At 40.5% G+C, this 17,310-nt stretch overlaps 1 protein-coding gene across 1 annotated transcript in view; it reads right to left on the bottom strand.

The window, feature by feature from the left end:
* The window catches only part of LOC109917017 (guanylate cyclase soluble subunit beta-2-like), a 47,537-nt gene that overhangs the window by 25,521 nt on the left and 4,706 nt on the right, over nt 1–17,310 (bottom strand). The window contains exons 2-5 of the mRNA XM_048604116.1: nt 17,168–17,241; nt 16,193–16,287; nt 8,820–8,980; nt 5,274–5,373 (exon numbers count right to left, since the gene is read on the bottom strand). Coding sequence (XP_048460073.1) covers nt 5,274–5,373; nt 8,820–8,980; nt 16,193–16,287; nt 17,168–17,241 — 430 coding nt within the window. The remainder of the gene's footprint in view (nt 1–5,273; nt 5,374–8,819; nt 8,981–16,192; nt 16,288–17,167; nt 17,242–17,310) is intronic.

The following is a 17,310-nucleotide window of genomic DNA, read 5'->3' as shown; positions in this document are numbered from 1 at the left end:
TGTTTCAGAGATAGTAGGAACTGCAGATGCTGGAGAATCTGAGATAACAAGGTGTAGAGCTGGATGAACACAGCAGGCAAAGCAGCACAGGAGCAGGTAGGCTGACATTTCGGGCCTAGACCTGCTTGTGAGTCTGGAGGCACATGTGGCCCAGGCCAGGTAAGAATGGCAGTTTGCTTCCCTAAAGGACATTAGTGAGCCAGATGGGTTTTTCCCAACAATTGACAAAGGTTCACGATCCTCGTCAGTCTTGTAATTTCAGATTTTTATTCAATTCAAATTCCACCCTCTGCCATTTTGGGATTTGAACCCGGGTCTCCAGAATGTTGCCTGGGTCTCTGGATTAACAGCCTAGTGATAATACCACTCAGCCATAGCCTCCCCTGGGGTCAACTGCAATTGTAGTCACTGTAGTCCCAGAGGATCATGGGTGCACTCTCTGATTAGAGAGGTGGGTGATGGTGAATTTAACCTGACAGTGTCATGTCTCAGATAAGGGGTGAGGTTGAGAAGGCAGGATCTTCGTGGTGACCTCAGACAGAGTGAGAACTGAATCTTCGCTGTTGGTATCATCAAGCAGCACAAACCAACCATTAAACCAAGTGAGCTAACCAACTCCCCCAATTCCAATCAATGAAAGTGGTTAGACAACTCAGCTCCAGGGAATGTTGATTGAAACTCAAACCAAGTGAACAAGCTTAGATACTCCAGAGGGCAAGATGGGAGTAATCCAAGAAAGACAGAGAAAGAATAGAAGGTCTAATATATTGGGTGGTAATATATTGAAATAATAGCACCCAAGGCAAATGGAGACATAAGACAATGTATCTACATGAGACAAGTGAACAAGCCAGTGTTTATAGAATGCCACCCTAATATCAGCTATAGATGAGGTACTCCAAGAGCTGTCAACAAGCAAGGTGTTTTCTTAGTTGGACTTAAAGTGGGGTACCACCAGCTAAAGTCATACTCGGACTCCAGAAAGGATACAAAGTTTGTCATTGTGACCAATGTGATAAGTCAATATTCCCAGACAGAGAAAGAGTTCTCTGATTGGCCTAGGGGACCCGAAAGATTTCATGCATTCCCATTTGAGTTGCTGACAGATATGATAATGTTTCCATGTTGGGGGAGTAGATATTTATTACAATTAAACAGAAGCCTCCAAAGAAGTCCGTCTTGCTCTGTCCAATTGCCCATGGTGTTGCAGTGACTCCATTACTTTCGTTAAAGACATTCTGATCTCAAGCTGTGATTTGATAGGGTGTAATAAAATTATGAGCTGTGTACGAAGCGGTTTGCTCTTGTCACAGGCAACCATCTGTATTGCATCTTGGATGAACAAAAACAGTTGATATATGGATTATTGCAGGATAAAGCCATCACAGATGCTGGCAGTGTAGTGGGGATTTACTGAGATGAACTTTTTGGTTTGGTTGGACACTATATGCACTTTGGAGGGGATGCCAGCTCTAGATCTGAATTTCTCCCCATTGATAGTCTACTCCTGTAAACTGAAAATAAAGCACCTTCTACTTCTTTTAAAACTGTAAGTCATGCCCCATTGATGCTGTCTCCATCAAGCACTCCCACGACAGGACAGCACAGGGTTAGATACAGAGTAAAACTTTCTCCACACTGTACCCATCAAACACTCCCAGAACAGGCATGGGGTTAGGTATAGATGAAAGGTCCCTCTTTTAATCTGAAAGTAAAATAGCCCTTACTCTTTAAAATAAAGCTCCTTTGACACTGTCCACGTTAAATACCCACAGGACCGGGACAGCACTGGATTAGATACAGAGCAAAGCTGTCTCTACTTTTAAACTAAAAGAAACTGGAAAGCAAAGCTCCCTCGACTCTTTTAAACTAAAAGAAAAGTTCCCGCAACACCATCTCCATCAAACACTCCTGGGCCAGGGACAGCACACGGTTAGATACACAGTAAAGCTTCCTCAATTCTTTTATCCAAATAAGAGGTTGAAAATAATAATGAAACAGCTGCTGCTGGGGCACTGTATTGAAATAAAACATAATTTAACTGTCCAGCAGAAATTTATAGAACGAAACATAAACTTACAAAAGTAAAATGACATTGTCCAGATTGATGATGCACCCCAGCCTGTAGTGCCCACCAGTCTCTAAAGGCCTCTTCATGCCAGTGAGTAATGTGTGCTCCCTCTGCAAGAGCACCCGAGCACAGATATAACCATGAAACAGGCACAGACAGTCACAAATGATGAGCCCCTCCTCAGCCTGCTGTCTGGAACTGTTGATTGCCACCTTGGCCAGGCCAAGGAGCAGACCGCACAAGAAGCCACCGCACCCGCCGCCCCCCTCCCCCCGACTTGTTCACCCCTTCACGCACCGGGTGCCTGTAGATCAGGATCATGGGACTGAAGTGCAACCAAAAGTTAAGGAGCAGGGCCTTCAAAAAATACTAAAAATGGGTTGCAAACGGAAACATTCTATGTTTACATGAAAAACCGTTTCCTCCAGGTTACAAAAACTAAACGTGGCCCGGCACCCGGTGAACTTAGTCTACGATTGCAAGGGACTGCCGAGTGCCACACTCTCCACCCCAGGCCCTCAAATGGAAAAGGGGAGGGCCCCTTCCCATTGACAGTCTATGCTGTAGAACCACATGCATGCAGTCAACAGAGATCTTGCATCATCAGGTAGCTGACAATCCTGGCAAAGCCAGGTGCCCTTCCATCATGGTCTTCTTGTCTCAGGAAGAGGATAATACTCTTTCTTCTTCTTTGAGCTTGTTTATGATATTTCAACTTCTGCCTTCATCCTATGAGTATGTAAGCCTCCTCCATTTTGCTTTCTGTAACATGTAGTAAAAGGTGAAGTGTAATCATGGCATTCTATTTCCTGATTTGCAGTCTTTGAAAGCAGCTCAATGTGATTGGCTGCTTACCCTCTTTACTCTCCATCTGGAGCCTCCTCCACCACCCATCCCACTCTGGTTTGCAGCCAGATTCAAACAAACATTACAGAAGGAGCAATTCATGCCACATAGATTATTAAATCCTTCTGGACAGCTTTCTTCAAGGTCAGCGGTGATCATGAAAAACAGGCACATATTTACAAATGTGAATAACTATGGCTGATAAAATTAAGTGCAGGTCTTGACATTGGGAGAAAATAAATGGGGGATACATTTGTTTAGTTAGTTTGATACTACTCATTAAAAGGAAAAGCAGGTAGGGATCTTGAAATACAGAATCTCAGTGATGACCTTGCCCATTCGTTGCTTTGTGAAAATCAAGAACACTACAAAGGCAAACTGAATATCTAGTTACACTGGCAGCACCATACAACACATATTTAAAATCATCATACCGAAGCTGTGTAATATGTTGGTCAGAATGCACCATTCAAAACTGCATTCAATTCCAATTACCAATCACAAGAGAATCGCTTGACAATGAATGTAGTGTGGAGTATTGAAGAGGCAGTTAGTACCTGCAAGTGTTGACTGATATCATCAGGTAAGCTCCACTCAACAGGGTATAAAGAACTGCTCCAGGTAGAAGCTAACCAGTTCTCAGTACTAGTTGTTCTAAGTTGCAAGACCAGTCTAAGTGCTCGGTTCTATGTTGTTTATCATAATGTTTACCGACCCTTAAGTCTAGCCCGAACTCTCACAAGAGACTATCATGCAACTCAGATGTAATGCAACTAGTAATCAAGTACAATGTAATGAACCTACACTGTTTATAAAGATTCAGCCATAGACTTCTTATTGATATACTTCGCCATATGGCATCAGCGACTTAGATTTACACCAATAATAAGAATTGGTAGCAGTGAATCTACGCAAAGCATCTCAGATGGTACCAGTGGACCCAAACACAACATATACAATGGAGAAGGACTATTAGTTTAATCCTTAATGTGATAGGATTGCTTTAAGACCAAAGGTAAGAAAATCTTGTATGCCTGAGCCTTGAAAGGAGGTCACAACTTTGAATATTGCTTCAAATTAATTAATGATTATTAGTCTTGAAGATATTAAGGAAACATGTCACACAGAAACAATTGATACAATGCCCAGAGTGGTCTTGCATCTTATGTAGTATCACAGTTTTCAATGAAAGGATGAAATACACAAAACAAATGGTTTCCATTAATTGTACTTACCTTCTGCATGAATATAAATCGAAAGAATTTCATTCAACCAATAAGGTGGTTGAACAGTATAACCACAGCATAGTTTATTCCATAGTCTATGTTTTCTGAACATAAATATGATACCAAGGCAAGGGAATTCATAATGAATGGCAATATATTGAAAAGCGCAGAGGAACAGAGGGTCCTTGGAAGGAATGTCCCTAGATCCCTTCAGGTAGCAGGTCAGGTAGATAAGTGATTAAGAAAGCATAAGGTATACTTTGCTTTATTAGTTGAAGCATAAACTAAAAGATCTATGTTAAAATGGTATAAAACATTAATTGGGTCACAACTAGAGTACAAGGTACAATTCTGGTCAACAAATTTGTCCATGTTAATATACGTGCAGATTGTTTGCCCTCCGAAAATGACATACCCCATACTTTCAGACTGAATTACATTTGTCACTTTTCTGCCCTCCTGACTAATTAATTGATATTTTCCCTGCAGTGTTCAGAATTCTTCCATTCTATCAACTATGCAATGAACATTTTCTTCATCTGCACAATACTTAATAAATCCCCCTATATTTACATCTTTTGGATAAAATATGAACAAGATCTAATATTGAGCTCTGCATAACCTCATGGGAAACAGCCTTCCAGTCACAAAAACACCTGACAACTAACAGCCTTTGCTTCCATCTTCTGAGTCAATTTTGGATCTAACTTGCCACTTGAGCTTGAATCTGATGGGCTCTTATGTTTCTGGATAGTCTGTGTTGTAGGGCCTTGCAGAAAGCTTTGTTAAAAGCTATACATATGATATGAAACACTACCCAAACTGACACTTCCTGTTACCATCTCAAAACTTTCAATCATGTTTCATCACAATCCATGTTCACTGCCTTAAACTGAACCATGTATTTGTTTTAATGGTGATTTATACTATTCCTCAGAATTTCTTCTAATAATCTATCTACCAGCAATGTTAAGCTGACAGGCCTGTAATTACATGATTTGTCTCTAACTCCCATTGTAAACAACGGTACAATGCTAACAGTTCTCTGTCCTCTGCCAATATCTCCTCACTGTGTTTAGGGATTACAATTATATAAAAGTACAAAAGTAATCTTATCTACGCATTCTTACCAGGGACAATGTGACACAGTCCTCTCCTGTCGGAATAATAATGCAGTAGCATGGAATTGTCTTCATTTTTTTCCACCCTGAAGGATGGTGCATTCATCTCCTGCATAATGTGAATAAAATACTAATATTGAACCTTTTGTTGGATTGCATTGGTTAATAGAAGACTATAAATCAGTACATCCACCTTACTAAAGGTAATAACTTAGCTTTCAAGATAGCTTTTGTTTAATTTACCAATTAAGATCTTCTTAAAAATGCTTTGTTTTTTTTTAATTTTGTGATAAAGTTCTAACACAAAGCTTCTTGTTATTATATGATGGGAAATTATGGATGGGAGTGACATATGGACTTCAGTTTTCAGAGAGGGAGGATACATCAAATGCTTTCTTCCCCTTAAACTTGGTAAATGACAAGAAATATTGTGTTTGTACTCTTTATATTTGCCTGGATATAAACCACTTGGATTTGTTTTGATCAGTTGGCTATGGTATGTGCAGAAATCCATTGCCATGCCTAGGAGTCTCCAAGCCAAGCTATTGAGCAAACACCCACATAACATTTCTTTACCTGATATGTAATGCACACAATATTTCAATACAGCCGCACCTTACCTGCCTAAGTCTATAGAACTTAGATATTGCTTAGAAAGACCCAAGGTTTAGTAACTCTCAAACATGCACTGATGTACTGCTATAGTTTTACCAATGAAAACCATGTAGTTGACCAGTATGGAGCACTGATTGGCTTCACTAACAAGGAAGCTGAAGATGCTGAAGTCTGAAATAAAAACAGACAGTGCTAGAAGTATTCAGCAAACTCAGCAACATTTGTGGAAAGAGAAACAAAGTTAATGTTTCAGGTTGATGACCTTTCATCAGAACTGGGGAGAGATAGAAATGGAATGGGTTTCGAGGGAGGGTGGAGGAGTAAGAGACAAAAGGAAGTCTGCGATAGGCTGAAAAACACAAGAGATTGACGACAGAAGAGTTACCAGTTTAACAAAAAAGCACAAATGGTAGGTTCACAATATTCTGATTTGTAATTGTTGAACTCCATATTGAATGAAGGCTGTAAAGTTCCTAAGGGTAAGATGAGGTGCTGTTTGCTAAGTTTGGCCGAAACCTTCTGAGTAGCAGAAATCATCACTGGATTGCCACTCCACTTGAACTTTCCGCTGGCTTGGCGTTGCTCTTCTATGCTTTACCTGAACTGAGGTGATCAATACTCTCAGAGACAAAAACCGAAGTTGCTGGAAAAGCTCAGCAGATCTGGCAGCATCTATGAAGACAAATCAGAGTTAACGTCTCGGATCTGGCAACGCTTCCTCAGAATCCACAGTTCTTTCGGTTTTTGTTACTCTCGGAGAGTTCTTCTGAAGCAGAGTAGACTCGCAGAACAGAAAGGACTCAACCCTTTTTTAGGCACCAGATGTTGTATGGCACATTTGAACGTATAGTATGACTGTTAGTGCATGAGTGAGTGAAAGGATGAGTGAGTGAATAGGCAGGTGATAAAGTGGGTAGTTGAGTGAGTTAACTGGGTGTGTGAAGGGTGGATGAGGTAAGAGGCTAGTGTGGATGAGGTGTTAGATAGGGGAGGACATTGGCAGGTGAATCAGTGTGTACGGTGGTAGGTAGGTGAGATGATAGGGGAGTACTGTGTTAGGTGGGTAAGGTGTCGGTGGGTGAGGCAGCACATGGGTGAGGTGGAAGATGAGTGAACTGGTAGTTAGGTGGGCTGGTAAATGGTATGGTGGGAGGTGGGTGAGGCAGCAGATCGGTGACAAGGCAGGTGGGTGACGGGGCAGGTGGATAACGTAGCAGGTGGGAAAGGTGGCAGGTGGATGCGAGGTGGCAGGTGGGAGACATGGCAGGTGGGAGACGTGGCAGGTGGATGCGAGGTGGCAGGTGGGAGACGTGGCAGGTGGGAGACGTGGCAGGTGGGAGACGTGGCAGGTGGATGCGAGGTGGCAGGTGGGAGACGTGACAGGTGGATGCGAGGTGGCAGGTGGGAGACGTAGCAGGTGGGAGACGTGGCAGGTGGGAGACGTGGCAGGTGGGAGACGTGGCAGGTGTATAGGGTATCAGGTGGGTGAGTTGGTAGGTGGGTATGGTGGTCGGTAGGTTGGGTAGGTACCAATTCTTTCAATGTAGTATATCATATCCACTGCTCAAAATGTTGTCTCCTCTAAATCAGGAAGACAAGACACAGATTGGGTGACTGCATTACAGAACAGCTTCGCACAGCCTGCAAGTTTGACTCTGGGCTCCCATTGGCCTGTCATTTTAATTCCCTAACTTGCTCTCATGCTGACATCTCTGTTCTTGGCCCACTGCACATTTCCAGACTCATCATAAGTTCAAGTAAAACACCTCATCATTCGAGTAGGCAGTTTACAGTCTTCCACACCCAAAGCTGAGTTCAACAATTTCAGATCATAACCTTTGCCTCCACCCTGTACCTCTTACTATTTTCTTTTGTATTGGCTACACCAGTTTTTTCTCTTATCTTCACTTTCTGACAGCTGTGAATCTCCTATAGACACATCCTTTGCCTATTTTCCTACTGCATCACAATTCCCTTTGCTCATGCAAGGTGAACACTTCTGTCACCTATCTCTCCCGTTTTCCTCCCTATCATGGACTTTCTTTTGGTGCCTTTCCCTAAATACCCCACACGTTTCTAACTTCTCCCAGTTCTGTTGAAAGATAATCAACCTGAAATTTTAACTGTTTCACATTGCATTAAAGCTACCTGACCTGTTGAGTCTTTTCAAAGTTTTCTGCCTGTTATTTTAGGTTCATGTTTTTTTGTTTAGCAATTATCACCTTAAATGATTAGAATTTTGGATTGCAATATTATCTACAGCAAAGAATGAAAAATCACAGCTCTTTAATTAGTTTTGCTTTCGCCATCTCCCACTCCCTAATTCCTAACAGCAATCCACACTAGTTAACCACTAATTAATAGTTTCCTATGATATACAAAACCTGCCCAGCTGAATTATAGAATAGTTGAATCTGCAAAAGAGTATTAACTTGGTTCCAGTCTTCTATTGGCCAGCATAAGCTGCTCTTCAGACAGCCAACATAGACCTCAGTGGAAATGCTGGTCTCTATAGCTGCTCTAATCAATCCATGAATCCAGCATGTCACCTTGGAACCCATTTACACAAACGCACACTACCTTCCTCCCCCAAACTTTCAGAGCAATAAGAGAGTATATAGGCTGCATTGTGGTAATTATAAGCAGGGTGAACATTCAAATCTAATGCCTTTATTATGACATCCTAAAATAAAAATTAATTGCACATAGGAATTGAAATTGCATTTACAGCATTGGCGTGTTACTGATATTTTAGTGCTTTTTGCAAATGAATCTACTCATGCAGTGCCAATGTTTCCTATTATTCTAAAACGAAAAGCTGAATCTACAGCTAAATACAGGTTGTTAAAATTCTGGTAAATTGTCCACTTACTGCAGCATAAAAAACTTTTAGAATGTTCAACAGACCCCTAGAGTCTCAGAAAACTCATTTAAACTTGCCTGATAGGATAATGAAAGGTAACTGTGTAATGCATCAAGGTTCTCAATGAACTCCATTAGGTTACCTCCCAGAGTACGGAGCATGTGATCATATCCAGATCTCTTGCAAAACTCAAAAAAATACTCTCCAAATTGGTGTAACACCATAGCTGGCTCCACATCTGGAGGTCACAAGAAAAACATGTTACCGGGATCAAAAAATTACAGACTTTCGGCAACAACTGACTTTTATATGGTGACTTTCATTCTGAATATATTCCAAGGCACGTAAAGGATGTAGGAGGTGCAGTGAATAAGTAAAATAAAGGAACATCTTTCTTTTAAATAAAAAAACATGATAGGAGAGTTTCCAAAGGAGACAAAAAGTTTAGTCAGAAGCATGACTTGTGAAAAGGTTTTGTAAACTAGAGAGGGACGGAAAGAGTGAGATGTTCAAAAAGGAAGCCTAATAAGGAAGGGGTGAGGTGGCTGAAGGCAGTGTCATCAATAGTAGCACAAATAGACATTGTCAAAGAACAATGTACAAATGAAAAATGAACATTTTAGGCTTGACGGCAATTCAAATAGTGAACATTTAGCCAATGTCTTTAATTCTTAAATAATTGCTCACTGCAAGTTTCTTTTTTAGCTTTAAACAATGTACTGAATTGATAAGAAGGTGGTCTTGGATAAACTTTCAGTACTTAAAGTTGACAAGGCATCAGGTCCAGAGGAGATGCATCTAAGGATATCGAAGGTAGAGAGAATAGAAATTGTGGAGACATTGACTATAATCTTTCATTCTTCCCTAGACTCGGGAGGTGTCGAAGACTGGAGATTTGCAAACAATACAATTTCATTCAAGTATATTTGTAAGGATAAGCTCAGCAATTACAGGCCATTCAGTTTAACTTCAGCAGTGGGAAGCTTCTAGAAACAATTATTTATGATAGAATTAATAGTCATATGAAAAAATGTGGGTCGATTAGGAAGTGTCAGCATGAATTTCCTAAGGGAAAATTGTGTTTAATTAATTTGCTGGATTTTTTTTTAAAGAGGTAACAAAGAGTCTGGATCAGAGTAATGCAATTGATGTGACGAATGTGGATTTCCAAAAGGCATTCGATGCAGTGATGCATAACAGACTTGAGAGCAAAATTATAGTTCATGGAATACAAGATCAGTAGCAATGTGGATACAAAATTGACTAAGTAACAGGAAACATAATAATGTTTAATGGATACTTTTCAGCCAGGAAGACAGTTTGCAGTGGAATCCTCGGGCATTAGTAATGGGACCCTTGCTTTTTCTGAATTACATTAATGATCTAGGTATTAGTGTGCAGAGGTCAATTTCCAAGGTTGTGAATGATACAAAACTTGGAAACATTGTAAACAATGAGAAGAGTGTAAAACTACTTAAGGACATAAACAAGTTAGTGGAGTGGGTAGCTAATGAAGCTCAATGCAGGAAGTGTGTGGTGATACAAAGAACATGGAGAGACAAGATAAAATAAAGGGTTCTACTCTAAAGGGTGTGCAGAAGCAGACAGGTCTGGGTGAATGCACATATAATTCATTAAAGGGGTCAGGATAGATGAGAGACTCATTAATAAAGCATACAGTATATCCTGTGCTTTAATAATATGGATATGGAGAACAAGAGCAAGAAAGCTATGCCAAAACTGCATAAGTCACGACTTAGAACTCAACTGGAGGATTGTGTAAAGTTCTGGGCTACACATGAGGAAGGATGTGAATGCATTGGAAAGAGTGCAGAAGATGTTCCAAGACTGGTTCCAGAGATCATAAATTGAAATTAGGAAGAAAGTCTGGGGAAGTTGGGACTTTTAACCTGGAGAGGAGAAGGCTAAGCAGAAATTTGATCAAGGTTTTTAAAGTCATGGGGTATCCAGATCGATGAGATAGGGAGAAATTGTTCTCCCTCATAAAACAATCAGGAACAAGAGAATACAAGTGAATTGGAAAAAAAAACAGAATGCAATGTGCAAAAAACTTTTCAAAACAGCAAGTTTGAGTCTGGAATCCATTGCCCAGAAAAATGGAAGAGACAAATTCAATTGAATCATTCAAGAGATATGGGGGAAAGGCATGAGAATGGTGCTAAATCAGAACAGTTATTCAGAGAGTTTGTGTAGACATAATGGGCTAAATGACTAAATTCTTCCCTTCCATAACAGGTGAATGCAGGGTTATAGGGATAGATTGGGGAGGGGAGTGGTTTGTGTGGGATGCTTTTTGGAGGGTCAGTGTGGACTTGATGGGCCAAATGGCCTGCTTCCACACTGTAAGGATTCTACGATTCTATGAAGCATGTTCTGTGAAGCAAAACAATCACAGTGAAGCAGAACATATGTGGTAGGTGTCTTTATTTTTCAATTTATTCACACGTTATAATAGCCTGATCTTGTACAGTTAAAAGCATTGATTAACATTGGTAGTCATCACTGGAAAAACTCAGTAATCTTTTTCCGTTTGGTGTGCCGTCTTTGGACAAGTATGATATTGTCCACTATGTCATCAATGCAGTCAAACATGGTTTCCTTGTCTGTGATGCAGCGTGGAATCCCAAAGCATCTCTTCAGCCTTTGTGGTTTCAGCTAGGTTTCAACACAGGTGAGTGGCTGGGCAGTTACCAGACTTATCAGAGTCATCAAGGTGAGAATCTCCCTTTTCTTCTATTGATAGGATTGTCCACTTTCCTGATCCATGTCTTAAAAAATGTTGGAGGTCACCAACACTGATTGGTTCACCTCGTAGTGCGTGCGTAGCAATGTGGTTTCTTGGACCTTCGTCTCACAAGGAGCTGCAGCCATCTATGTAAGTGCCATCCACATTGATGTAGACCATAGCAGTGATATGTTCTTTGCTTCACTTTCCCCCATTACATGTTTCTTCTTTAAAAATTAAAGCACGGTCTTGTAAAAGACGTCAATATTATTTGGCTTCAATCACATTCAAAATGTGTCTTGGTGAATACTCATTCAGGATGTGGTGGAGATCATTTCACATGCCTGTGTCAGTCTGTCAGTATTACCAAGCTAATCAACACCCTTCAGGTTGTGTTTCCTTTCTCTGGGGTCCCTGGGGCCTTCTAAAAGGCTTTCACAGAACTCTTGCCAACTCTCAAGAGAGAGAGAGCTCTATGAAAGAGTTTTGAATCTACTTTCCTGGGTATTGTGCATCCTCCACAGACACAGGAGGATCACATGCCTGTTATTTCACACTCCAGTGTGGACCAACTCCCTTCAATTGTTAGGCACGATGTGACAAGTTCAGCGTGTCACATATGACATATGACAAGTTCAGCTAATCTGGAGTCACCAGTCCAGAACTTCAGTTAATCATGAAAAACATTCTGTTGGATTTCCTATTCTTCTTGCAGGTATGGTTGACAATTTTGCCAAATGGACTCTTGGGTTATCCAAACTGGACTCATCATGATTTCACTTTTTAATTTGCTGTGGTTTATATAAATAGCATTGTTCAATGTACCTGCCCGGCATATTTAGGCTTTTACAACTTTTGGGCAGCACAATGCTGAAAGTATAAGCTGACAATGTTGCAAACTGGAAAACCAGGTATCTATGGTTTGAGTGAACCATGCAAGCAACATAATTAAAAGCAAAGTTCAGAAGATGCTAGAGATTTTAAATATTAAAAAAAAACAAAAAGTGCTGGAGAAACTGCAGGTTTGAGGGCATCTGTGGTCAGAGAAACAGAGGTAACATTTTGAGTCTTGCTCAGAACTGAACGTGGCTGGAAAATGGTGGTTGTTTAGCTGTTGACGAAAGGACAACAGGAGAGAGTGGATCAGATGGCAAGGGTGCCCACAGCAACAGACAAAGCGAGTGCTATTGGCAGTAGACCAGCAATATGGATGCAAAAAGATAGTAACAGTAGGAATGAATAGTAGACAGTAAGTCAACTTTGCTAAGAGCAAAGTGTGTGTGTGTGGGAGATGGGGTGCAATAAAAACAGAGGACAGTGTTTATTCTCTAAAGTTGTTGAATCCAGTGTTGAGACCTGAAGGCTATAAAGTGCCTAAGGTGAAAATAAGTACTGTACCTCCAGCTTGCCTAGAGCAGAGGTATTCTGCAAAGCAGTTACCCAGTCTGCATTTGGTTTCACCAATGTAGTGTAGAACACATTGTGAGCAGTAAATATAGCAAATAGATTGAACAAAGTACAAGTAAACCACTGATTCACCTAGAGGGTGTTTTTGGGACAATGAGGAGGGAGCAAGTAAAAGGGCAACAGTTACACCTACTGCAATTGCATAGGAAGGTGACATGGGGGTGGGGAGCAGTGGCACTGAGGAAGTGTCAGGAGTGATGGAGAAATGGACCAGAATGTCAAGAAGAGAACATTCTTTGCAGAATGCTGACAGTGGTGGGGAGAGGAAGATGTGTTTGATGGTGGACATCTTGTGGGGATGGTGGAAATAGCATCAAATGCTCCTTTGAATCAGGAGGTTGGTTGGGGATAAAATCAATCAAGGTAAAATCTATCATTATTCTGGGAGGGAGAGGGAGGGCGAAGGGAACAAGTGTGTGAAATGGTTAGATATGTCTGAGACCCCTGTCAACCACAATGGGGTGGAATCCTCAACTGAGAAAAAAGGAGGACAAGTCAGAGGCACCTCTGTGGATGGAGGTATCATTGAAATAAGTGTGATAGAGACAGAGAGACTGGGAGAATGGAAGACAGTCCTTACAAGGACCAGGGTGTGAGGAAGTATAGTCATAGTATCTGTAGGTGTCACTAAGTGTCAACTGTCTGAGCTGTGCCAGTGGAGCCTACGCCTGACTCAGAAGAAGGGTGTTTGAAGACCATGACCTACAGGCCCAGACTAAATTACTGGTCTACAAAGCTGTTGTCTCTCCCACACTACTATATGGAGCTGAAATGTGGACTACCCCTACAGTAGGCACCTTAAAGCACTGGAGCAACACCACCAGAGATCCCTATGAACAATCATGTGGATCACCTGGGAAAACACATGCACTAACATCAGCATCTTGGAGTAGGCCAACATAGCCAGCATTACCACCACCATAATTCAACAGCAACTCCATGTCATCTGAATGCCCAACTCATGCTCCCAAAACAGATCATGTACTCCCAGCTACGAGCTGAAGGACACACTATAGCTTAGGGCAGCTATCAACAAGATGCAGTGCAGAAAGACCACTGTCTGAGGTCTTCCTATTGAAGGTAAATGGGGGTCCGTTCAGTTATTGGACCCTCCTAGTGCCTCAAATATATGTAAATATTAGTATTGTATGTGTAAGAGAGGTATTTGGTTTTTTTGGATAGAGTCAAAGTCCAATGTTTTGTTTATTTACTTGATATGCAACCATACAGAACCAAACTGCTTTGGTGACAATGTATATATGCAAAGATATTTATTATGAATAAAACATTTTTTTGGAATAAAAAAACTTCAGTATGCCCCTGATGGCCAAAAGGAATGCTTCAGAGATAACATCTGGACCAACCTCAAGAAATTACATATCAACATCAACAACTGCTTTTCATCTGTTTTGGGAGGCAATGGCCAAGTGGTATTATCACTGGACTGTTAATCTAGAGACCCAAATAATGTTCTGAGGACCCAGGTTCAAATCCTGCCACAGCAGATGGTGGAATTTGAATTCGATAAAATATCTGGAATTAAGAATCTAATGATGACCATGAATCTATTGCCGATTGTTGGGAAAAACCCATCTGGTTCACTAAATGTCTTTTAGGGAAGGAAACTGCCATCCTTACCTGGTCTGGCCCACAAGTGACTCCAGACCCACAATAATGTGGTTGACTCTGAACTGCCTTCAGGCCAATTAGGGATGGGCAATAAATGCTGCCTGGTCAATGCCACCCTCATCCCTAAAATGAATAAAGGGTAAATAAACATCAACAACTGGGAGGACATGGCTACAAACTGGAATCATTGGAGATACATTATCCAGCAGGGAACTATACGCCATGAAAGCAATCTCCACTCTGCCACTGAACAGAAGTGACTCTTACGCAAAAAGAGACAGAATGTCAGGAAGGCCCACCCACCACCCGTTCCAAACACCATTACTACCCACACTGCAATAGAAGCTGTGGATCCTGGATTGGCCTCTTCAGTTGTCTGAAGGCCCATAAATAAATGCCCTTATAGCGGTCAATCATACTTGACCCGAGTGATCGCTGATAAAAAAAGGTGTCAGTGAGTTTGTCATGAATATTGGCGGTCAACCAGAAATGGAAACAGAGAGAAAAAGAGGGGTAAAGTCAGGTGACGGTCAGGGAAAGGTGGAAATTAGAAACAGAATTGATTAACTTTTCTAATTCTGGACAAGAAAACAATGCAGCATGAATGATGCCATCAATGTACTGTAGAAAAACGTGTCGGAGGGCAACCAAGTAGGACCGGACCAAGGAATGTTTATGTACCCAACAGAGACAGACATAAATGGGACCTTTGCAGGTACCCATGGACACATCTCTGATGTGGAGAAAATGAGACAACAGAGAAATTGTTCAAAGTGAGAATGAGCTAAACCAGGTGAAGGAGGGTGGGGGAATTGAATGCTGATCAAACCTCCTGTAAACAAAGCAGGAATTGGATGTGTATAGGAATTGCATGTCCATGGTGATGATGAAGCAGCTGGAGCTTGAAAGCTAGAAATTGTGGAAGTAGTATAAAGCATTGGAAAAATCTCCAATGTAAATGGGAAGAGACTGAATGAGAGGAGACAATGTAAGAGTAAAGATAAGAAGAAATAAATTCAGTGGAGCAGGAACAGGCTGAAACAATGGGCCTTTCCTGTATGTGGATTTTGGGACGCAGGATTGGAGGCCTATAAGGCAGAAAGTTGTTGAGGGGAGATCTCCAGAACAGATGAAAGCACCTTAATTTCTCCTTCACCAATAAGGCTGAAAGATTGTGAAATTAACATACAAGGATTGAGAAGGAAAATTAAGTTAGAATGTGTGAATTTAGTGTCCAATCAGGTACAACAAGAAAAACGTAATGAGTTAAAGAAATATTGGACCAAGAGAGAAATTAAAAGAGACAAAGGAAAAAGTTAAACTACACTAAATTTTACTATCTTGCATTTGCAGTGTGAACAAGACTTTTTAGGATGAAAATACATTGTAAGGATAAGAAAGTAAATCAAGACAAGAGTCCAACCTCAGTGCTCCAGTGCATTCTCAGTGCTTCTGACTGCATATAATTCCTTTGCACTTAAAGACCGAAAATACTCGAGGTCAAGTGGAACTCTTGGGGAGATGGGTTAAATTGAGTAATAATTTGAATGCAACATGAAGTTAGAAATGCAATGTATTAATATTGATAATTATAACGTGAAAACCCACCTAACAATTTGCAAGCTTCTTCCACCAGTCTCATTGTATTATCGTCCGCATATATTTTAAATGTCATAAAAGTGTCTGGGACTTCAGCAGCGATTCTGTTGAAACATTTATATTTGTTTTAAAACATGAAATCATATTAAATCACTGTAAATTCTTATTAAGATAGATCAATCTCTCATAATTGTTACTGTATTTTAAAAGTTGTCATTTTTTTCGAAGTTGGACATTAAAGCACTCGGCTGTACAGCGACCAAGGTATTGAAGAGCTCCCCCTGTTGGACTTTTAAATTGAAATCTTCCCACTGCTATACGCACAGCATGCAAACACCAGGCTGCGGCCGGGGTCTCGCCCAAATATAGTAAGTTACTGCTGCATGTGCCTTTAAACACACACTAATCAATTAAAACAAAAAAAAAAATTGCCTTAATTTATTCATCTCGTCGCATCAAAGTGATAAACATTTACATCAATGTGAAGACCCAATGGAAAAAAATCGATTTATTTTGAAGTTTTCTTTTACAACAGGGGAGCGAATGCTAAGTGAGTGCTACATATATCTTTGGACTAAGATGAATCATCCATTGGATCTATTAAATGTAAGCATAACATGTAACCTACAACTTAAACGTCGAGCATAAATAAGAGACTAATCGATTTAAGCGATGTAAATATACATGTACATTTAGAAATGGTGCCTGCAAATTATAAGAATACGTGCATTAACCATAACCAGAAATCTGATCAACATAGAATATTTCATTTATTTTTTTGAAGTGGATTGATATTTCATTTTAAAATGTTGCAATGTAAAGGTGACTTGATTCTGCATTGAGGTTTAATACTGAGTCTATGTCTGAGCCCTAGTACCTGCCGAGGGAACCTGTGTTTATTCCCATTATCACTTGTATTCACATGTGCGCGGACATTCACTATTCGAAACACTCTTATGGCTGAGGGGAAGTGTCAGAAATTACCTCAGTTTCTCCCATGTTTCTTCTCCGAATTTTTCTATAATCAAAGACTTCAAACATGTGTTAATAAATCCATACTACAAAAAGAAATCAGAATCAGTCTTAAAGTTCTGTTTCCATTTTTCAATGGATATTTCAATTACATT

Source organism: Rhincodon typus, chromosome 13 (genome assembly GCF_021869965.1).
Source record: "Rhincodon typus isolate 14 chromosome 13, sRhiTyp1.1, whole genome shotgun sequence".
NCBI classification, from domain to species: domain Eukaryota; kingdom Metazoa; phylum Chordata; class Chondrichthyes; order Orectolobiformes; family Rhincodontidae; genus Rhincodon; species Rhincodon typus.
Note: the sequence above shows the minus strand (reverse complement) of the source record. Positions and strands in the feature narration are given on the sequence as shown.